At 48.6% G+C, this 23,536-nt stretch overlaps 1 protein-coding gene across 1 annotated transcript in view; it reads left to right on the forward strand.

Moving 5' to 3' along the window:
* The window catches only part of LOC125966807 (xylosyl- and glucuronyltransferase LARGE2s), a 194,593-nt gene that overhangs the window by 142,155 nt on the left and 28,902 nt on the right, over window positions 1-23,536 (forward strand). Inside the window, exons 5-6 of the mRNA XM_049717268.2 lie at window positions 13,929-14,009; window positions 22,438-22,587. Of these exons, the coding sequence (XP_049573225.2) occupies window positions 13,929-14,009; window positions 22,438-22,587 (231 nt within the window). The remainder of the gene's footprint in view (window positions 1-13,928; window positions 14,010-22,437; window positions 22,588-23,536) is intronic.

A 23,536-nucleotide genomic window follows, 5' to 3' on the forward strand; every position in this document is an offset into this window, starting at 1 on the left:
TTAGTTTAATCATGCTTCCAAACGTATCTTTTCTTTGTCAGGCAAAATATTTCCCTCTTTGCAAAGCGTTCAGTAGTAATCACAGACTGGCATCTAGCATTAGTCAAAACATAAGATACAATCAAGTACTGAACGGTCAAGACGACTCTGGCCGTGTCCATGATTTAGAGAAAAACATCAGGCATGCATTACAGAGTTCCTTAAGAGTCATTAAGCTATTTAGGCAATATATCAAAAGACATTTGTTATTTCAAAGTGCTCAGAAATATATATCAGATCATAAAGTTTCTAAAAACCTTTCTCATTACCACTTATAAAAAATGTCTAGTTATGTCTTCTTTATTGATTTGGTGTGCAGGTATAATTATATGCTTAAAATGTTTTCTTTTATTGATTTAATATGTGAATATACTTGTCTGCTTATGTACTTTATTCAATGAGGTTTGAGCACATCTGGTTTTGTAGCTAGGCAGGAATTTTTGTATTTCGACCCCATTCCTTCAGTGGTTATCACGTTCGCCTAACACACGAAAGGTCCCCGATTCGAAACCGGGTGGAAACAAGTGGTATGAAGTTTTTGTCAAGGGATCTCATAACGTAACATGCAGGGACAATCCTTGATCCCTTTGTCGCCAACAGGCCGACTACTACTAGAAAACAGGGACAAATGTTTGCGATCTAACAAACATATTATTATTATTATTATGCACATTTAATTACCAACTACACATTTAGTTACCTAAAATATTTCAATTTAATTAAAGCCACAGTGGCAATATCTTGCTGATCGATTATGTTTTCATAATTCTGGTTATCAAATTCAATCGCATTGTCAGGCTGGGGACAAGGCGGAGGACTCGGATGCAGAGTCGTTTCTTTCTTGGATTTATTCCAGCAAGCACACTGATCAAAAGTACAAATCAAAGCGCCTCTTGCGAGGGAAAACACGTGGCAAAAAGTACAAACAAAAGGCGTCGCACTGAGGCGAGACAAAAAGGCTATGGGGATCACAGTACTAACAAAAGGCGTCGCTCGGCGGCGAGACAAAAAGGCAATGGGGATCAAGGCACTAACAAAGGCGTCGCTCTGTGGCGAGACAAAAAGGAGGGGTCTTACTGAGAGCTCGGACGTCAAGGAATCGCTGGTGGTCGGGAGGAGGCAAGACACACTGGCACAAGACAAGGGGAAGACACGGACTAAATACACACAAAAGGGCGGGGACACAGGTGCTGACAATTAGTGTCAATTACGCAGGTGCACACAATCGGGATCAGGGAAGACAAGACAACCAAACACCGAGGAAGGAAACACGAACTGAAACGGAAGGGATGACAAAATAAAACCGGAAGTAAAGTTACGACATCGACGAGACAAAAAACTGGAAAAATAAACGCGACCGCATGACAGAACCCCCCCCCCCCCCCCCCCTAGGGCCGGATCCCAGACGGCCCAGGAGCCTCAAGGTGAGCCGCATAAAAGTCCTCAAACAGTCCCGGGTCCAAAATATAACTAGGCGGCACCCATTGCCGCTCCTCCGGCCCATAACCCTCCCAGTCCACCAGGTACTGCCAGCCCCGGCCTCTTCTGCGCACGTCCACCAGTTCCTTCACGGTGTAGGCCGTCCCACCTCCCACAGTCCGCGGAGGCGGGGGCGGCGCAGGGTCCGGCACCAATGGACTGTCCACAACCGGCTTGATCTTCCCGACGTGAAAGGTGGGGTGGACTGCAAGAGACCTGGGCAAGCGGAGACGCACCGCGGCCGGGTGCACGACCTTGGCGATGGGGAACGGACCCACGAAGCGAGGCGCCAGTTTCCTGGAGTCCCCCCGGTGGGGGAGATCCTTGGCGGACAGCCAGACGCGTTGCCCTCGCTGGTACACGGGCGCCGGACGTCTCCTCCGGTCAGCCATCCGCTTGACTCGGTCCCCCTGTCGGACCAGCGTGGCCCGTGCCGCCGACCAGACGCGACGACAGCGGCGCACCAAGGCGTGGGCCGAGGTCACCGTCACCTCCGGCTCACTGTCAGGGAAGACTGGGGGCTGGTAGCCATACACACACTTGAATGGGGACATACCTGTAGCCGTGGTGGGCAGGGAGTTGTGGGCATACTCCACCCAGGTGAGGTTCTTGCTCCACGAGGAGGGGTTCTGGGAGACCAGGCAGCGGAGGCTTGTCTCCAACTGCTGGTTGATACGTTCTGTCTGCCCGTTTGCCTCCGGATGATAGCCTGACGTGAGACTCACGGTTGCCCCTATGAGCCTGCAAAACTCCCTCCAAAACCTGGATACGAATTGGGGCCCCCTATCGGAGACAATGTCTTTCGGAAACCCATGAACCCGGAATATGTGGTCCATCATCACTGTGGCTGTTCGTCTAGCGGACGGGAGCTTGGGCAAGGCGATAAAGTGAGCCATCTTTGAGAATCTGTCTACTACCGTGAGTATGGTGGTTCGCCCATGCGAGGCCGGAAGCCCGGTGACGAAGTCCATGGATATCTCTGCCCACGGACGCGAAGGAATGGGTAGGGGATGCAGCAACCCCATACGGGCGCCGTGGGAGTTCTTATTCCGAGCGCAGACGGGACAGGCTGCCACGTATTCTTTGACGTCTGCCCTCATGGAGGGCCACCAGAATCGCTGCTGGATGACAAACAGGGTTCTGCGCATGCCTGGATGACAAGAGAGTCTGGAGGTGTGAGCCCAATGGATGACTTGGGATCGGAATTGATCTGGGACAAAAAGTCTGTTTTCCGGGCAACCACTAGGGGGTGGCTTGTTTCCATTGGCCCGCTGTACCCGGCCTTCGATTGGCCAGGTCACTGCTCTCACCAGGCAATGAGGAGGCAGAATGGATTCGGGTTTCTTAAGTTCTGGATCTGAGTTGTAGACACGGGAGAGGGCGTCAGGCTTGGTGTTTTTGGATCCCGGTCTGTAAGACAGAGAAAAGTTAAAGCGATTGAAAAAAAGTGACCAGCGGGCTTGGCGGGAATTCAATCTCTTCGCTGACTTTATGTATTCTAGATTTTTATGGTCTGTCCAAACCAAAAAAGGCTGCTGTGCACCCTCCAACCAATGTCTCCATTCTTCCAATGCCAGTTTTACTGCCAACAGTTCGCGATCCCCCACATCATAATTCTGTTCGGCGGGCGTCAGCCGTCGAGACAGGAACGCGCACGGATGTAGCTTGTTGTCGCTCTTGGCTCTCTGTGATAGGATGGCCCCTACTCCTCGATTGGAGGCGTCCACCTCCACCACAAACTGTCGCGACGGATCAGGAAGCGTGAGGATGGGAGCGGTGCTGAAGCGGTTCTTTAGCTCCTGGAAGGCCGCCTCCGCCGACCAGCGGAAGGGGACCTTAGGAGACGTGAGCGCGTGCAAGGGAGCCGCCATAGCACTGAAGCCCTTGAGGAACCGCCGATAAAAATTGGCAAAGCCCAGGAATTGCTGCACCTTTCTGCGTGAGTCAGGGGTAGGCCATTTCGTTACCGCGCTAACTTTCGCCGGGTCCATCTCAACTTTGCGCGGGGCCACGATGAAGCCGAGAAAAGATACGGTGTTCTTGTGGAATTCACTTTTCTCGGCCTTTACATATAGCTGGTGTGCAAGGAGACGTCGCAGCACCGTCTCGACGTGAATCCTATGGGTCTTCAGATCCGGGGAATAAATCAAAATATACGTATATTTATATTTGGCCATATGGGTGATGAGTTGTTCTCCGGGAACTTATGATAAGACAGGGGGGAATTGTTAGATAAATTGTATATATATGTTATCATGCGTTCCCTAATGAGTACATATTAATAAAGTTATTGCGCAGAATGCTTGCTGTTTCTTCTTGCAGACATCACCTAGTCCACAACAAGGCAAACGATGCTGGCTGGAGCTTCCTTACCTTCTACACATCTGGGAATCCAAGAAAGTTGTTGATGTCTGCACATGTCATTTTGTCTATGCACTCTTTTCACATGACTACTTTGTTTCCCATAACATTTTATCCTTGCGACTTCTAGTTTCACATAGAATCTCGTTTCTTCACTCTTGAGACTAGCCCACGCTTTCCCCCCCACCTATCAGGGGCTAGTCTCACATTGTAGGTAGGGCATTTCCTTAATAAAAAGAGAGGAGTGTAAACAAGACCTTTAGTGTATTTTGGATTGCTGTAAGTCTGGATGCACTCCTCGCGAGAAAAGATCAACATTTTGTCTCACTGGTTTTGTCTGCTGATCCTTTTGCTGAATCTGAACCTAACAGATTTTTATAATATATAATATATAATAAATATACGTATACAAAACGGTCCAAACAGTCTCTCAAAACATCATTTATCATGGCCTGAAACACAGCGGGAGCATTGGTGAGGCCAAATGGCATGACTAGGTATTCGAAGTGTCCTCGATGGGTGTTGAACCCTGTCTTCCATTCGTCCCCTTCCCGGATGCGCACTAGATGGTATGCGTTGCGCAAATCTAACTTTGTAAACACACGGGCTTGCTGTAGTTGGTCGAACACGATCGACATCAGTGGGAGCGGATACCGGTTCTTGATTGTGATCTGATTGAGAGGACTATAATCAATACAGGGACGTAGGGTGCCGTCCTTCTTGCCCACGAAAAAGAACCCCGCCCCCACAGGCGACGATGATGGTCGAATCAGTCCTGCTTGCAGGGAGGAGTCTATATATTCGTTCAAGGCTTGCTTTTCAGGTCCCGAAAGAGAATAAAGCCTCCCCTTGGGTATAGTTGAACCCGGCAGGAGTTCAATGGCGCAATCATACGGACGGTGGGGAGGTAGGGAGGTAGCCTTGGCCTTGCTGAATACCTCGGCCCATGGGTGGTAACACGCAGGGACCCCGGTTAAGTCTGGGGTTTGCGCGTCTAGAGCAGGAGGCACAGCGCGCGGGTTAGACCTGATACAGGAATCATGACAGTCGGGCCCCCATCCCGTTATTTCCCCTGATCCCCAGTCTATGGCGGGGTTGTGGCGTTGAAGCCATGGATACCCGAGAATGAGAGGGTTCATTGGAGAGGTCACGACATGTAGCCTCATATTCTCCTGGTGGGGACCTATCGACAGCGAGACTGGTTCTGTTATGTGAGTTATTTCAAAAAGTGCCTGTCCATTGAGTGCCTTAGCTTTCACGGGAGTGTTCAGCAGCTCAGTCTTTACCCCCCAGTCTATCAAGCTTTCATCCGCTCCTGAGTCTATTAGTACTTCAAGTTCTATTTCTTTTCCCAACTGTGTAATCCTGCTCTTGGGGAGCACTCGCCCCGGGGACAGAGCCGCAGAGAAGGCGCTTACCTTCAGGGTCCTCCTCACTGGACAAGAGAGAAGGAGGTGTCCGAGCTCACCGCAGTAGTAGCATCTTCCCTCTCGGCGTCGCCGTAACTTCTCCTCCTCTGTTAACTTAGCTCTGCCCAACTGCATCGGTTCTGGCTCCTGGCGCTGCCGATCCCCGTCCGGCCTGGCGTGGTGAACGTCTAGGATGGCAGGGCCGGCTACTGGGACGAAGGCGGGGGCGTTCCTGCTTCGGTGCTTCCTCCACTCTTGCAGCCGGTTGTCTGTGCGGATAGCCAGAGCGATGAGGGCGTCGAGGTCGGTGGGAAGGTCTAGGGGGATTAGCTGATCCTGTATGGATCCAGAGAGCCCCCGGAGGAAGATGTCATATAGTGCCGTCGCGTTCCAACCGCACTCCGCGGCCAGCGTGCGGAAACGGATGGCGTAGTCTCCGACGGTGTCTTGTCCCTGGACTATCTGACAGAGTTGGCAAGCCTTTTCTCGGTCAGCGGAGATTGGATCGAACACCGTTCGCAGAGCCTCGATGAAAGCGGGGAGAGAGTGACAGGAGATGGAATCCCTGGCCCATTCCGCTGTGGCCCACGTGCGGGCCCTTCCCGTCAGGTATGATACCATGTAGGCCACCTTGGAGCGCTCGGTGGGGAAATCTGCTGGTGACCTCTCAAAGTGCATCCCGCATTCTGTAATAAATGCCCGGCTAAGGCCGGGTTCACCGGAGTAGCGCTCTGGAGGAACCAGTCTGGCAACGCCGGTCATGGGAGCTATGGCAAGGGGAGTAACTGGGGAAGCAGCGGGTGTACTGGAGGTCGCTGCTGGTCCCGCGTTTAAGAGCGAGAGCACGTCCTGCATTTGCTGACCCAGCTTTGCTACTTGGGTGGCGACCGCTCCTCTGAAGTCTTCTTGACACTTAGCGAGTCCTCGGATTTCTTCACCCAAGTCGCCCACTTGCTTCTGGTGCTGGGCGAGCTGTGAGGCATGGGAGCGCACTGCGGCGCACAGGTGCTCCGACTCTGCCGAGTCCATGTCTGGCCAGTGTGTACTGTCAGGCTGGGGACAAGGCGGAGGACTCGGATGCAGAGTCATTTCTTTCTTGGATTTATTCCAGCAAGCACACTGATCAAAAGTACAAATCAAAGCGCCTCTTGCGAGGGAAAACACGTGGCAAAAAGTACAAACAAAAGGCGTCGCACTGAGGCGAGACAAAAAGGCTATGGGGATCACAGTACTAACAAAAGGCGTCGCTCGGGGGCGAGACAAAAAGGCAATGGGGATCAAGGCACTAACAAAGGCGTCGCTCTGTGGCGAGACAAAAAGGAGGGGTCTTACTGAGAGCTCGGACGTCAAAGAATCGCTGGTGGTCGGGACGAGGCAAGACACACTGGCACAAGACAAGGGGAAGACACGGACTAAATACACACAAAAGGGCGGGGACACAGGTGCTGACAATTAGTGTCAATTACGCAGGTGCACACAATCGGGATCAGGGAAGACAAGACAACCAAACACCGAGGAAGGAAACACGAACTGAAACGGAAGGGATGACAAAATAAAACCGGAAGTAAAGTTACGACATCGACGAGACAAAAAAACGGAAAAATAAACGCGACCGCATGACACGCATGTGAAAATGCTATATAAATAAAGATCATGTTGGCACATCTGTTAAAAACAAACATCTAATTCAGTGGAGTATACTGACTCTGTTTCCTCTTACATCACAAAGTGCATTGCTGATGTGACTCACTCGAAATCCATCGTCACTCAGGCTAACTGGAAGCCATGGCTGACGGGGGCTGTCCTCAGGCTGCTGAAGGCTAGGGACAAAGCCTTCTGAGCGGGGGATGAGGCTAGCTTGAGGGCAGCGAGGGCCGATCTGTCCCGGGGCATCAAGGAAGCGAAAAGGGCGTTCTCTTGCAAGATTACCTCCCACTTCAAGGACAGCAGGGATGCACGGAACCTTTGGCAGGGCATTCAGACCATCACAGACTACAAGCCCGCGTCGCAGAGCTGTGAGGGCGACGTCCGTCTGCTCAACGATCTTAACCGCTTCTTTGCTCGCTTCGACGCTCAGAATAGCACTTGCCCGCTGAAGACCACTCCCCCTCCACACGAGCAGCCCCTGTGCCTCTCTGCCGACAGCGTAAGGAGGGCGCTTGCCGCTATCAACACCCGTAAGGCGGCAGGCCTTGACAACATCCCAGGTCGAGCGCTGAAGGACTGCGCTGGGGAGCTGACGGGTGTCTTCACAAACATCTTTAACATTTCCCTGCAGCAGGCCATCGCCCCTTCGTGTTTCAAGCCTGCCACCATCGTACCTGTGCCGAAAAAGCCTGCTCCGTCCTGCTTCAATGACTACCGCCCCATGGCACTGACGCCCATCATCATGAAGTGCTTTGAGCGGCTTGTCATGGAGCACATCAGATCCATTCTCACCCCCTCCATAGACCCCTTCTAGTTTGTGTACCAAGCCAAACGGTCCTCTGAGGATGCCATCTGCTCTGTCCTCCACTCGGCCCTCTCCCACCTGGAGAGTAGGGACTTGTATGTGAGATTGCTGTTTGTGGACTTCAGTTCTGCCTTCAACACCATTGTGCCACAAAGACTCATCTGCAAACTCGACAAGCTGGGCCCCAGTACCTACCTCTGCAACTGGCTACTGGACTTCCTCTGTCAGAGGCTTCAGGTGGTACGTCTTGCCAGTTGCCAGGCGACAACCTCGGAACCTGAATGATTTGGAGGCTGTCTGCAGGGAGGAGTGGGCCAACATCCCTGCCGAAATGTGCACAAAGCTTGTCACCAACTATAAAAACCGTTTGACATCTGTGCTGGCCAATAATGGCTTTTCTACAAAATATTAACATGCTGTTTGTCCAGGGGTTCAAATACTTGTTTTTCCTCATCAGACGGTTATCAATTTTTATAAATTCATATGATATGATTTTCTGGAATTTTCTTTGGGATTCCGTCTTTCACTGTTAGAATGTACATATGATTAAAATTATAGATCGTTGCATTCTTTGCAAGTGGGCAAACCTGCAAAATCAGCAAGGGGTCAAATACTTATTTCCCCCACTGTATATATATATATATATATATAGTATTAATTTATATAATAATTAATCACAGAAAAGTCTCAAATGGCTTCGGATTCCCACAGTTGACAAATATTAACAAAATCCCTGATACTAACCCTAAAAAGGTAAAGAAAAAACAACAAAAACAATCTGGGAAAAATGAGAAACTTTGAGAAGAGGCCGCAGTGAGCATCATTTAATACATAATGTGATCCTGTACAATATCATTTAAAATAAAGTGAAAATCAATCCAATCACACATTATGAAACGTTGCAGGGAGACGCCATAGTGGCACCTCTGAGGAGGTGGTCCACCTTAGATCTTGTCCTGGTTAGTTGGGGCAGAATCCAAATAGTGACTTTCAATTCAGTCATACTCACCTCACCCCCTACACGAGCCAGGGAGGATGGGGCAGGAGATAGAGTAGAAGCGGCAGTCAGAGGCGAACATGTAGTTCAACTCAATGCAAGGGTATATAAATAGGTCTTTAGTCATGTTTTAAACATTTCTACCAAGGCAGCGGGCTCTAATATATGTGGATAGGTTAATTCAGGAACACTGAAGCCCAAATAGAAAATGCTCAAGAACCTGACTTCTGTTTGGCTCCCGGGATCATAAAAGACGTGCGCGTTTTGAATGAAGGTATTTATTGGTAAATAGCAGAACCTTGAAATTGCATCTATGGACTGCGAGCCAATGGAAGTTATTATTAACATGATCAAACTTTCTCATCCTTGTCAGGAGTCCAGCTGCAGCATTTTGAACTGACTGCAGACTTTTATTACTAAACGTAGAAACACAAGAAAGTAAAATGTTACAATAATCAAGGTGAGACATAACAAACGGATGAATTATGATTTTTGCATTACGAACAGAAAGAATGGGACAGATCCTTGCGATATTGCGGCGGTAAAAACACATTTCTTCTAATAATGTGAATTTGACAAGATATAAATAGGTATGGATGATGAGCAGGGGCATTGATCCACTTGTCCGTTTTATCAGAAATAATAAGAAAAAAAATTAAAGACATCTATTGTTCAATCTCAGCAAGGCACACCTCTGGATGACAACAATTCCGCGGGTTTGTTATTTCCACCGGCATATACATAACTGGTTGTCGTTAGCATAGTGAAAACTACTGATATAGTTGCGAATAATGTCACCAAGTGGAAGCATGTAGACGCTAAACAGTAACAGCCATGAAGGGCTCCACACATAAAATACATTAGAACTACCAGACATATATACTTTTAACTCCCAAGGTACTGCCAAATGACAGGCGTGAAGAGCCGAGCTTGTCAGTGTCATGTAAATGATGGACAGGAATGCCAAAGGATATCCAATGATGTCTGATCTTTGCTTTCTTTTTTTTTTTTTTTTCAAAGTCAAAGTCAGCTTTATTGTCAATTTCTCCACATGCCAAAGACACACAAAGAAACCGAAATTTCGTTCCCCCCTATCCCACGGTGACAAGACATGGCTCACAACAGACAAACAAGTAACAAGTATAACAAAACCGTGCTGAATAAATAATGAATAAATAACACAACAATAAATAAATAAATAAGAGGAGCAGAAAAAAAAGGAGCAAGTGCGCGTACAGCAGACATTCCCGAAAATAGCGCAACAGTGCCACACGCTACGCAGAAGGGGGTAGCGAGTTCAGGGCCCTAACAGCCTGGGGAAAGAAGCTGTTGGCAAGTCTGGTGGTGCGGGAGCGCAGGCTCCTGTACCTCTTCCCAGAGGGCAGAAGGTCAAACAAAGAGTGAGCCGGGTGACTCACATCTCTGGCAATCGAGGTTGCCTTGCGGGCGAGATGGGAGGTGTAAATGTCCTTCAGGGAGGGGAGCGAAGCACCAATAATCTTACCAGCCGTATTCACTATGCGCTGCAGGGCCTTCAAGTTCTGTTCAGTGCAGTTACCACCCCAGACAGCGATGCAACTGGTGATGACGCTCTCAATAGTGCCACGGTAGAATGTAGACAGGACTGCACATGCACGCCTGAGCTTCCGCAGGAAGTACAGGCGGCGCTGAGCTTTCTTTGCCAGTGACGAGGTGTTTGCGGACCAGGAGAGGTCCTCACTGATGTGCACCCCCAGGAACTTGGTGCAGCTCACCCTCTCCACCACAGCACCATCGATGATCAGCGGCAGGTGTGTTGTGTGACCCTTCCGGAAGTCAACAATGATTTCCTTGGTCTTATTAACGTTCAGCAGGAGGTTGTTGTCCCTGCACCACGTGGTCAGAAGGTCAACTCCGACCTGTACCGAGTCTCGTCGCCCTTTCAAGTCAAGTCAAGTCAAGTCAAGTTTATTTGTATAGCCCTAAATCACAAACAGTCTCAAAGGGCTTCACATAGCCAAAATTGACAATTATTCTCAACGCATCCCCTGATCATAAGCTCCCAAAAGGGCAAGGAAAAACTCAAAAAACCCCTACCAGGGGAAAATGAGAAACCTTGAGAAGGGACCACAGATGGAAGGATCCCCCTTTCAGGATCACCAGGTTATAATGGATGCAGAGAGTACACAAGTAATACATGATATGAAAATCAATGAAAAAAAAAATGGATGTCGGAGGTGTCCTCGATTGTCCTGGCAGTGTCCTCAAGGGGGCCGAGCCGCAGCTCCCCCATCCCGAACTGGTCCCCGAGAATCCAGCCAGCCGCTAACCGCTTTCGAGCCACCTAACCCCCTCCCCAGCCGGGGAGGAGGTGGGCAGAGAGAACAGAACAAACTCCGGCCAAATCGGCCATCACAAGTTAGTTAAAGGCCATCTCATAGAAATGTGCCCTTTGTGATGAGACCCACCAGAGTCGTGTCGTCAGCAAACTTCACTATGCGGTTGTCGCTGTAGGTCGCAGTGCAGTCATGCGTCAGCAGGGTGAAGAGTAATGGACTGAGCACGCAGCCCTGGGGGGCCCCCGTGCTCAGCGTGATGCTGGCGGAGATTTTGTCGCCAACACGCACCACCTGAGGCCTCTGACAGAGGAAGTCCAGTATCCAGTTGCAGAGGGAGGTACTGAGGCCCAGCTCGTCGAGTTTGCAGATGAGTCGCTGCGGCACAATGGTGTTGAAGGCAGAGCTGAAGTCCACAAACAGCAACCTCACATATGAGTCCTTTCTCTCCAGATGGGTGAGGGCCGAGTGGAGGGCAGAGCAGATGGCATCCTCAGAGGACCGCTTGGCACGGTACGCAAACTGGAAAGGGTCAATGGTGGGGGGGAGAACGGACTTGATGTGCTCCATGACCAGCCGCTCAAAGCACTTCATGATGATGGGCGTCAGTGCCACAGGGCGGTAGTCATTGAAGCAGGACGGTGCAGGTTTCTTCGGCACAGGAACGATGGTGGCAGCCTTGAAACACGAGGGGACGATGGCCTGCTGCAGGGAAACGTTAAAGATGTCCGTGAAGACACCCGACAGCTCCCCAGCGCAGTCCTTCAGCGCTCGACCCGGGATGTTGTCAGGGCCCGCCGCCTTACGGGTGTCAATAGCGGCAAGCGCCCTCCTCACACCGTCGGCAGAGAGGCGCAGGGGCTGCTCGTGTGGGGGGGGAGTGGTCTTCAGCGGGCAAGTGCTGTTCTGGGCGTCGAAGCGAGCAAAGAAGCGGTTCAGATCGTTCAGCAGACGGACGTCGCCCTCACAGCTCCTCGGCGCGGGCTTGTAGTCCGTGATGGTCTGAATGCCCCGCCAAAGGCTACGTGCGTCCTTGCTGTCCTTGAAGTGGGTGGAGACCTTGCACGAGAACGCCTTCTTCGCTTCTTTGATGCCTCGGGACAGGTCGGCCCTCGCTGTCCTCAAGCCAGCCTCATCCCCCGCTCTGAAAGCCTTGTCTCTGGCCCTCAACAGTCTGAGGACAGCCCCCGTCAGCCACGGCTTCCAGTTCGCGCGAGTGACGACGGATTTCGAGCAAGTCACATCATCGATGCACTTCGTGATGTAAGAGGTAACAGAGTCAGTATACTCCTCTATGTCCGTCCAATCGTTGTAGGTGGCTGCCTGCTTAAACAAGTCCCAGTCAGTGGTGTCGAAGCAGTCACGAAGTGCATCGGAGGCACCCTCAGGCCACACTCGAACCTGCCTCCGAACCGGCCTGGATGCCTTTACCAATTGTCTGTATGCGGGCAAAAGCAAAACGGTGAGATGGTCAGAAAGCCCCAGATGGGGGAGGGGGGTGGCTTTGAAAGCTCCCTTTTGCGCCGAGTAGACTAGGTCCAGGAAGCTGTCGCCAATTGGTCAAGATGTTTTCGTCTTTGTTTTTTTTTCAGAAATTGTTTTAAAAAATGGTTTCAGCTGCATTTGTAATAAGTAACTCTAAAGACAGAACCCAAGCACATATAGAAAAAGAGTTGATTAGTAATAAAGCTAAAAAAAAAAAATGTCAACATCATCAGATTCTTTGACCATTAAGACATACCCATAGTATTTGGAATTATATTTATACTACTATTATTTAAATAGTTATTATACTAATGTTTTGTTATTTCTATATTATTATTTCCATTCTTTCCAGGTGACGTTTGACCAAGTTTGTCTGAACACATCTGGCACCACCACAACATCTCCTTTCTGCATTTGCCCATCTCATAAACTATCAGAGGCAGATTTGATCAAAGCCAATGGCATAATATAATTTTCATTTTACTGTGCAGTGAGTAAAACTGATGAGGCCTAAATTCCATGGGACATAGCATATTAGTATAGATCTTTGTTGGACGGAAAGGTTTTTTAGCTAACGTTCTTATAGAATACTCTGCGGGATTTGTAGTGTGTTATGGCAGGCTGACAAATGTTTTACTCAGTCAAGGAAACCATTGAAATGTTTTGCCTACCTGATAGGGCCTTATCTGGTACATAATCCAATAATGATTCAGATTTCAGATTTTGAGAAAACTCCTCAAGCACATAGCCTTAATGATGATGAGCTACTGGTAGGAATAGCAAGAGCTAATGCAAACAACCTTGTTTGGGCTGCGGGGGCGCATCAGCTGGCCAGCACAGCGAGAGCAGAGCCGTGACACATTTACACTTTAAAATATTTTTAACAAGTGTTTAAAGTACTATAAACTATTTCAAAGTACAATAAAGTGTTAACAAATAAAATTGTAATAGTCTTGTGCAGATGCCCTTGCGCTGGGCCGCCGAGGCGCGTCAGCCGGCCAGTATGCAAGAGCAGAGAGGGGCCTGACACATTTACACTTCATAAAAGGTTCATAAAAGTCTTGTGTGGATATTGTAACAATGTATTTACTGTATTTGTTTAAATAAATAAGAATGTTTCTGAAAGTCAATTTGACTTTAAATGTTTTACAAAAGTGTTTAAAAAAAACAAAAAAGTGTTTAAAAAGCCAATAAAGTGTATAAAACTACAATAAAGGTTCATAAAATTCTTGTGTGGATATTGTAACGATATATTTTCTCTACATCGCGGATTTTCACCTATCACGGGTGGTCTTGGAACCAATTATCCGCAATAAATGAGGGATTACAAAATCAGTGTATATGCTGAGTAGGCACTCTATGACATTTACATTTTTTTGTTTTTTCTACAGGTAATACATGTCGCCTGTGTTTGCGCTGGACACAAAACTAGTAGAGACATGGTCACACTAGTCAAGTCTGTCCTCTCACAGGTGAGAAATGTGGTGTATTATTTATTTTTAGAATATCACCAAAGTGTGTTATTAGTAGTCATCTCGGATAAAAGAATGGATTGACATATAGGTCAAGTCAAGTCAAATTTATTTATATAGCCCTTAATCACAAAAACTTCTCAAAGGGCTTCACATGGCCACAGTTGGCAATTATTGTCGAGTTCCCCTGTTCTTAACCCCCATGAGGGCAAGGGGAAAAAAAATAGAAACCTTGAAAAGGGGCCACAGTTAAGAGAATCTGCCTTTCAGGATGATCAGGCTGCAATGCATGCAAAATGGGCAACATTTAACACACAATATGAATAAATATCAAATAAGCTAATGTAGATGTCCATAAACAAATGAAGTGCTCCAGCAAATAGCCAAACCCCCAGTTCGTGTCTTGATTAGTAGATGTAGAACCAGCTATTTTCAGTTTGGGCGTCACATAGCCCCCTCCCAAAGCTAGGGAGGAGGGGGAAGGAGAGAGAGCACAAACAGCAATCAAGACCACCAGCGTAGTTTATTATAAAAAAATAATAATGCTACCGCTGTGTAGAAACAATCAGGACAGCAACAATGCCTCTGAGCAATGTGCTTCATTGAGGACAAGCGCAGGGTGGGAAAAAAAGCACTGCCGTTCAGGAGTCAGGACAGCAGCAATAAGCCCTGATAGAGTGGGGTGTGCCTCTGAGCAATGTGCATCACTGCGGACGTGACCGAGTTCAAGCGCAGGAGGCGGCAGCTGGGCACGCACAGTAACCGGCTTAGAAGGACTTTATATGTGAAAATATCACGTGTTGGTTCTTTTATTCACAATACATGCACAGAACAGTGTGGCGATGGTAATGTTGGAAAATTGAAAACATATAGGAGGATCGGGCCTTCTGCCTTGCATCAACCATTACAAATTACCTGTGTCCAACTTCTTTAACGGATGTTCGTTTTTCTTCTAAGGACAAAAATATCCACATAAATCACACTCATACCAAATTCGTTAAATCTCAGCCGATTATGTTAAATCTGCGTTCAGGAAAAAGGTTTACAAATCTGAGCTGGGCTTTTCTCTTCGACAATGCTCCAATGCAAGATTATATTGCGCCACACACAAAGGTGGGGAGAAGTTCATCTTCTGTAATCATTCCTGGCGTCTCGTCCTGTCCTTGGCGGCCCTCGTGGTTGTCCTCGTTCTTCTACCCACTTCTTGGTTTGTTTTCACCAGATGGTGCCAGTTCCTGCAGATATGGCACTCACACCCTTTTCCCATAAAAATAAAGATCATGAAAAATGTCACACTGCAATCAATACTTTTGTGTACTCATCATAAGAAAAAAAGATGTTCTTCCCAACGTCAGCTCTTTTTGTTATTTTGTACCAGTCTATTCTGTCTATATACTAATGGCCTTGATATCCCAATCGTCTTTTATGCCCAAATTCATTGTCTCATATTCCGGGCAAACTTGTTTATTTTGTCTCCCCAACTTAAAAATGTCGCACGTAATTCATTGTTAACTATATAAAACCCACAGGCAATACAAAAACATCAAGCAGTTCAAGATAACATCAGCCACTTGTTATAATACTACAGTGGAGCCTCGGTTTTCAAACTTCCCGGTTCTCGAACAAATCGGTATTCGAACAAAAAATTCAAGATTTTTTTGCTTCGGATGTCGGACAAAATTCAGTTGTCGAACCACCCGAGGTGAGCCGAGAGAACCCGCATGCCAACTGAGTCCGTTCGCTATTACGTTCTCGTTACTCTGAAGATTGCATCAACTCTAATCATGCCTCCAAAGGAAGCAAGTGGGAGCAGTAAAGCCATCCTAAAACACAAAGATGCTACATAAACAATGTGACACTGAGCGCCCGGCGCGCTGCGGTTGCGCAATCGGACCAAACTCCCTGCGCACTGAGGTCCACTTAAATTTTGGAACATCAGGACTTTAAAAATATTTTCTAAATTTTAGCAACCGCTCTGTCACAATAATGCGACCAGCGCGGTGCAGTTGCACGGTCGGCGACGCGCTACGGTTGCGTGTTCGGCGGTGCGCTGCAGTTGTGCGATTGGACAAAAATACGCAAATGAAAAAATGCTTAAAAAAGGTGGGGTTTTGGAACGGATTAATTTTTGTTCCATTATTTGTAATGGGAAAATATGATTCGGAATTTGAACGATTCATTTATCGAACAGCCTTCTGGAACGGATTGTGTTCGAAAACCGAGGCTCCACTGTATTTAGAGCTATTGAGCCATATGTATGTCTACTGTCAGGCAGGGAACAAGGCGGAGGACTCGGATGCAGAGTCTTTCTTTTCTCTGATTTATTCCAACAAACGATGATCAAAAAATACAACTCAAGGCGCCTCTTGCGAGGGAAACTCTTGGCAAAAAGTCCAAACAAAAAGCGTCGCTCTCGGGCGAGACAAAAAGGGCTATGGGGAACAAGGCACTAACAAAAGGCGTCGCTCTGTGGCGAGACAAAAAGGAGGAATCTTACTGGGAGTTCGGACGACATATCCCCCCCCCCAGGGCCGGATCCCAGACGGCCCAGGAGCCTCAGGGTGAGCTGCATAAAAGTCCTCAAACAGCCCCGGGTCCAAAATAAAACTAGGCGGCACCCATTGCCGCTCCTCAGGCCCATAACCCTCCCAGTCCACCAGGTACTGCCAGCCTCGGCCCCTTCTGCGCACGTCCAACAGTTCTTTCACCGTGTAGGCCGCCCCACCTCCTACCGTCCGCGGAGGCGGGGGCGGCGCAGGATCTGGCACCAACGGACTGTCCACAACCGGCTTGACCTTCCCGACGTGAAAGGTGGGGTGGACTGCAAGGGACCTGGGCAAGCGGAGACGCACCGCGGCCGGGTGCACGACCATGGCGATGGGGAATGGATCCACAAAGCGAGGCACTATTTCCAAAACCTGGATATAAATTGGGGACCCCTATCTGAGACAATGTCCTTTGGGAAACCATGAATCCTGAATATGTGGTCCATCATTACTGTTGCCGTTCGTTTAGCGGACGGCAACTTGGGCAGAGCGATAAAATGAGCCATCTTCGAGAATCTGTCTACAACAGTGAGTATGGTTGTTCGCCCATTTGAGGCTGGTAGCCCCGTGACGAAGTCCATGGAGATTTCGGCCCACGGACGCGGTGGAATGGGGAGGGGGTGTAGCAAACCCATGCAGGCGCCGTGGGAGTTCTTATTCCGGGCGCAGACGGGACAGGCTGAGACGTATTCCCTGACGTCTGCCCCCATGGAAGGCCACCAGAATCGCTGCTGGACGAAAAACAGGGTTCTGCGCATGCCCGGATGACAGGAGAGTCTGGAGGTGTGAGCCCAATGGACAACTTGGGACCGTAATTGATCGGGAACGAACAGTCGGTTCTCAGGGCATCCACTAGGGGGTGGTTCGTTGCCATTGGCCTGCTGCACCAGGCCTTCGATAGGCCAGGTCACTGCTCTTACCACGCAACGTGGAGGCAGAATGGGTTCGGGCTTTTTGACTTCCGGACCTGGGCTGTAGACACGGGAGAGCGCGTCAGGCTTGGTGTTTTTGGATCCCGGTCTGTAAGACAGAGTAAAGTTAAATCGGTTGAAAAAGAGCGACCAGCGGGCTTGGCGAGAATTCAATCTCTTGGCTGTCTTAATGTATTCCAAGTTTTTATGGTCTGTCCAGACCAGAAAAGGCTGCTGTGCTCCCTCCAACCAATGTCTCCATTCCTCTAAAGCCAGTTTTACCGCCAACAGTTCGCGATCTCCCACGTCGTAGTTCTGTTCGGCTGGCGTCAGCCGTCCGGACAGGAAGGCGCACGGATGGAGCTTGTTGTCACTTCTGGCTCTCTGGGACAGAATGGCCCCGACCCCTTGATTGGAGGCGTCACAAACTGTCGTGACGGGTCGGGAAGCGTGAGGATAGGAGCGGTTCTTCAGCTCCTGGAAGGCCGCCTCCGCTTCCGCCGACCAGCAGAATGGAACCTTAGGAGATGTTAGAGCATGCAAGGGAGCCGCTGTAGCACTGAAGCCCCTGATGAACCGCCTATAAAAATTGGCAAAGCCCAGGAATTGCTGCACCTTTTTGCGGGAGTCAGGGGTAGGCCAATCAGTTACCGCGCTCACTTTTGCCGGGTCCATCTTAACTTTGCCCGGGGCTATGATGAAACCAAGAAAGGATACGGTGTTTGTGTGGAATTCGCTTTCCTCGGCCTTAACGTACAGTTGGTGGTCAAGGAGCCGTCGCAGAACAGTCTCGACGTGAGACCTATGGGTCTCCAAATCCGGGGAATAAATCAAAATATCATCTAAATATACATACACAAATCGATCCAAACAGTCCCTCAGAACATCATTTATCATGGCCTGAAACACCGCAGGGGCATTGGTGAGGCCAAATGGCATTACTAAGTATTCAAAGTGTCCTCGATGTGTGTTAAAACCCGTCTTCTATTCGTCCCCCTCCCGGATGCGCACTAGGTGGTACGCGTTGCGCAGGTCTAACTTCATGAACACCCGGGCTTGCTGTAATTGGTCGAACACGGTCGACATCAGGGGAAGAGGATACCGGTTTTTGATTGTGATCTGATTGAGGGGGCTGTAGTCAATACAGGGACGTAAGGTGCCGTCCTTTTTGCTCACAAAAAAGAACCCCGCACCCGCAGGCGACGATGACGGTCGAATCAACCCTGCTTGAAGAGAGGAGTCTATATAATCGTTCAGGGCCTGCTTTTCGGGTCCCGAAAGAGAATAAAGCCTCCCCTTGTGTATGGTTGAGCCCGGCAGGAGTTCAATGGCGCAATCATACGGACGGTGGGGGGGTAGGGAGGTAGCCTTGGCCTTGCTGAATACCTCGGCCCATTGGTGGTAACACGCGGGAACCCCGGTCAAGTCTGGAGTTTGCGAGTCTGGAGCAGAAGGCACCGAGTGCGGGTTAGATTTGATACATGAATCGTGACAGTAGGGCCCCCATCCCGTTATTTCCCCTGATCCCCAGTCTATAGCGGGGTTGTGGCGTTGAAGCCATGGATACCCGAGAATGAGGGGGTTCATTGGGGAGGTCACTACATGTAGTCGTATTTTCTCATGGTGGGGCCCAAAAGACAGCGAGACAGGTTCTGTTATGTGTGTTATCTCAAAAAGTGCCTGTCCATTGAGTGCCTTGGCATTCACGGGAGTGTTCAGCAGGTCAGTTTTTATTCCCCATCGGCGAGCAAATGCCCAGTCTATCAAGCTTTCATCAGCTCCTGAGTCTATTAGCACGTCAAGTTCTATATCTTTTCCCAGCTGTGTAATCATGCCCTTGGGGAGCACTCGCCCCGGGGACAGAGCAGCAGAGAAGGCGCTTACCTTCAGAGTCCTCCTCACCGGGCAGGAGAGGAGGAGGTGTCCGAGCTCACCGCAGTAGTAGCATCTACCTTCCCGGCGTCGTCGTATCTTCTCCTCCTCTGTCAGCTTTGCTCTGCCCAACTGCATCGGTTCCGCATCCTGGTGCTGCCGATCCCCGTCCGGCCTGGGGCGGTTCGCCTCTAGGGCGGAAGGAACGGCTACTGGCACGAAGGCGGGGGCGTTTCTGCTTCCGCGGTGCTTCCTCGACTCTTGCAGCCGGTTGTCGGTGCGGATAGCCAGAGCGATGAGGGCGTCGAGATCTGTGGGAAGATCCAGGGGAATTAGCTGATCCTGTATGGATCCACAAAGGCCTCGGAGGAAGATGTCATACAGCGCCGTCACATTCCAGCCGCATTCCGCGGCCAGCGTGCGGAAACGGATGGCGTAATCTCCGACGGTCTCTTGTCCCTGGGATATCTGACAGAGTTGCCGAGCTGGAGGTCGCTGCTGGTCCCCCGTTTAAAAGCGAGAGCACGTCCTGCACTTGTTGACCCAGCTTTCCTACCTGGGCGGCGACCGCCCCTCTGAAATCTGCTTGGCTCTTTGCGAGCCCTCAGATCTCCTCGCCCAAATTGTCCACTTCCCTCTGGTGCTGGGCGAGCTGTGAGGCGTGGGAGCGCACTATGGCGCACAGGTGCTCCGACTCTGCCGAGTCCATGTCTGGCCAGTGTGTACTGTCAGGCAGGGAACAAGGCGGAGGACTCGGATGCAGAGTCTTTCTTTTCTCTGATTTATTCCAACAAACAATGATCAAAAAATACAACTCAAGGCGCCTCTTGCGAGGGAAACTCTTGGCAAAAAGTCCAAACAAAAAGCGTCGCTCTCGGGCGAGACAAAAAGGGCTATGGGGAACAAGGCACTAACAAAAAGCGTCGCTCTGTGGCGAGACAAAAAGGAGGAATCTTATTGGGAGTTCGGACGTCAAGGAATCGCTGGTGGTCGGGACGAGGCAAGACACACTGGCGCAAGACAAGGGGAAGACACGGACTAAATACACACAAAAGGGCTGGGACGCAGGTGCTGACAATTAGCGCCAACCACGCAGGTGCACACAATCAGGATCAGGGAATACAAGACAACCGAAAACAGAGGAAGGAACCACGAACTGAAACGGAAGGGATGACAAAATAAAACAGGAAGTGAAGTTACGACACAGACAAGACAGAAATCCGGAAAAATAAACGTGACCGCATGACAGTCTACTAATTATTAGAAGTTATTCAAACACATACCCAAAAAAATGTCTAATAAGATAAGTTGTACAAATAAATTGATTCCTATATTCAAGATGCACACGCAGCGGCCACTCTCTGTCCCGTTCGTTGTTTTGTGAGTGTTTACTGAGTGTTTGTCCGGCAGTTTTGTGTGTGTTCGTCTCGTGTGATACGTCGTGCTACTAGTGCGGCGGGCATGTTCTGCTCAACATCGGCAGAAGTGGGTTTTATGGCGTTCTAGACTTTGGTGCGGAGAGATTAAGGGCGCTCGGACTGCTTCGTCATGGAGCGACGCCGGACTAGCCTGCTCTTCCTCCCCCGGTTGGACTGCGTCGTGAGGTCGGACTGCTCCGTCCTGGAGCATTGTTGGGATGCGTCGGCAGCGGGTCTGCGAGGCAACGGAAGAGGGGCCAGCGCGGAGACGTCGGGCCAGGCTTGCGGCCAACCCAGCTCGCAGAGCCGTGCCTTCCATTCTCCTGGCGTACGTTCGTTCGCGGGACGACAAGATGGGTTGCGTTCGCCTGATAGGATCCACGAACCGGACAGTGCGTGCCTGCTGTGTGCTCGTGTTCACAGTGGCCTGGTTGACTGTCATCTTTCCGGACTCTGCTGTGCATCGGGAGCGGCTAGCGTGCTATCACTCTTATTGTTCATTTTCTTGTTTTATTTTTCCTGTGTTGTTTACTTGTATGTGCGTTGTTCACAACAGAGTTCACTCTGTCTTGTCACCCTGGGATAGTGAGAAACGTAATTTCGATCTGTTTGTGTGTCTTGACATGCGGAGGGATTGACAATAAAGGAGACTTTGACTTTGACTTTGACTTTGAATATATACTTGTGCATTTTAATTAATTATTGTGTGTATGTAAATGTATGCTTGTGCACTTTAATTAATAAATATGAGCATGGTGATTTTCTAGCTCACAGTGACTCTGAAACCTATTTTCCACATTAATAAAGGTAATAAGAAAGGTTTATGTAGCGTAAAAGTATTGGGGAGGGTTTAAAAAGCTTTTTAAATTGTGCACAACTGTGACTCAATTTGGTTTCGCTATGCCTTAGTGTGGTGTGGTAATTCTGAGGTTGGACCCTTTGCATTGCTAGGCAAGAAAACCCACACTTTCAATGGACTTACAATACACCCATGCTCTCTAGCAGCCAACAAGAAACACTATATGTTGGAAACTTCAATACATTGATTTTTAAATTTCTAAATAATGCATATATTGTATCTACTTCGCGGATTTTCGTTTGTCGCGGGTGGTTCTGGAACACATCTTGCGAAAAATGAGGGATCACCGTACACATATGTTTTCAGGGCAATCTGAATAACAGCACTGCAATTAGCTTTCAAACGGTTGGAGAGACATTGCACGCTCAAGAATATTTCCAAACCCTACAACACATATTGCATTCAGAAAATGTTATCAAAGGTATTGTCTATTGATATTGTGTCAATCAGGATACATATCGCCCAGCCCAATCTTCAAGTATCGAGTTGGATTTGAGTGTAAAATTCTAAGTTAATCACACTTGCGTAAGGAGATACCATTGACTTTTGTGCCCCCTATCAATTGGAATCAAAACTCTTAGAAGGACATGGAAAGACAACCAACCCTTCTAGGTTGTGTTCAGTTTTCATGAGGAGAAGATCTGATAACATGGTCTTTATAAAAGTGTTCTAATGATGATCAGTGAGTTATGGCAAACTTTTTCTATGGTGGCCATGTGTATTAGCTCAAACATTCCAAATTGTTCTGCAATGTTGTTGTTGTTTTATAAGAAATAACTATTGTGATTTCTTAATGTCTTAATTATTGTTTAACTCATCGAGCTGACTTTCCCCCCTCAATTTTCCAGGAGAAATCATCTTCACTTTCATTTAATCACTGATGCTGTGGCCAACCAAACTTTGAGCACCCTATTTCAGTCAAGGATGGTCCGTTCTGTGCAAGTTAGCTTTTATGACGCAGAAGATCTCAAGGTAAGAGTATGACAGGCGTGTGCATACTTGCAAAGCTTGTCCCAATGGTTGTACTTTGCCCTTGTTCTCCAACGCCCTTGCCACCTTCTTCTTGTTAGTAAAACATGAGTTACTCCAATTATCATATCAAAAGACAATCTCTGCTGTCTAAGGTAGCTGCGATGATTCGAAGATGATAAAGGTCTTGTCAAAAATTTGTTTCCCCACTAGGTTTAAAGAGCATCAAAGTGAAACAGACAATACAAAATCTGCACAGTGCAGATAATGCTCAAACATGAGGTGCCAACTTTTACACAGATTGTGAAATCACACTTGTCTCAATTAATATTTTCTGTCAGAAGAATATTAGACTTTGTTTATAAGTGGATGGTTCTTCAAGTATGAGTTTGGCCTGTAACTTTTTATAGCAAGACAACCACCAACAGTGATGCCAGTAATGTCTTGTGCTTTACAGTTACAAGTTATCCCGATGACCACTTTTTCTTGTAACGAGTATACTTAACTCGTTACTCTCTCCAGACCAGTAATCACATTAGTTTCTCTTATAAGCGTTTCTTTATTTGTGACCATAGTGGATTCAAGATTCAAGAGTTTTTATTCGCCATGTTTGAGCATGCCAAACAAGGAATTTGACTTCGGTAAATCACAGCCTCTATTCAACATTTAGGTGACTAACAACACTCAGGACATGTGAAAAATGGCAAATATTCTCAAACATCCCCTGATCTTAAACTCCCAAGAGGGCAAGGAAAAACTCAAAACTCCAGCTAGGGGAAATGAGAAACCTTGAGAAGAGACCACAGATGGGAGGGTCCCTCTTCCAGGATGACCAGGCTGCAGATGCAATGGATGCAGAGAGGACACATAGTACAAACAGTGTAGACAATTCAAAAAAAGGTGTGGAGAGCAGGATGTTATTGCACAGTAATGACTCTGAGACTCTAAGAGT

The sequence above is a fragment of the Syngnathus scovelli genome, chromosome 4 (assembly GCF_024217435.2).
Source record: "Syngnathus scovelli strain Florida chromosome 4, RoL_Ssco_1.2, whole genome shotgun sequence".
Lineage (NCBI taxonomy): Eukaryota > Metazoa > Chordata > Actinopteri > Syngnathiformes > Syngnathidae > Syngnathus > Syngnathus scovelli.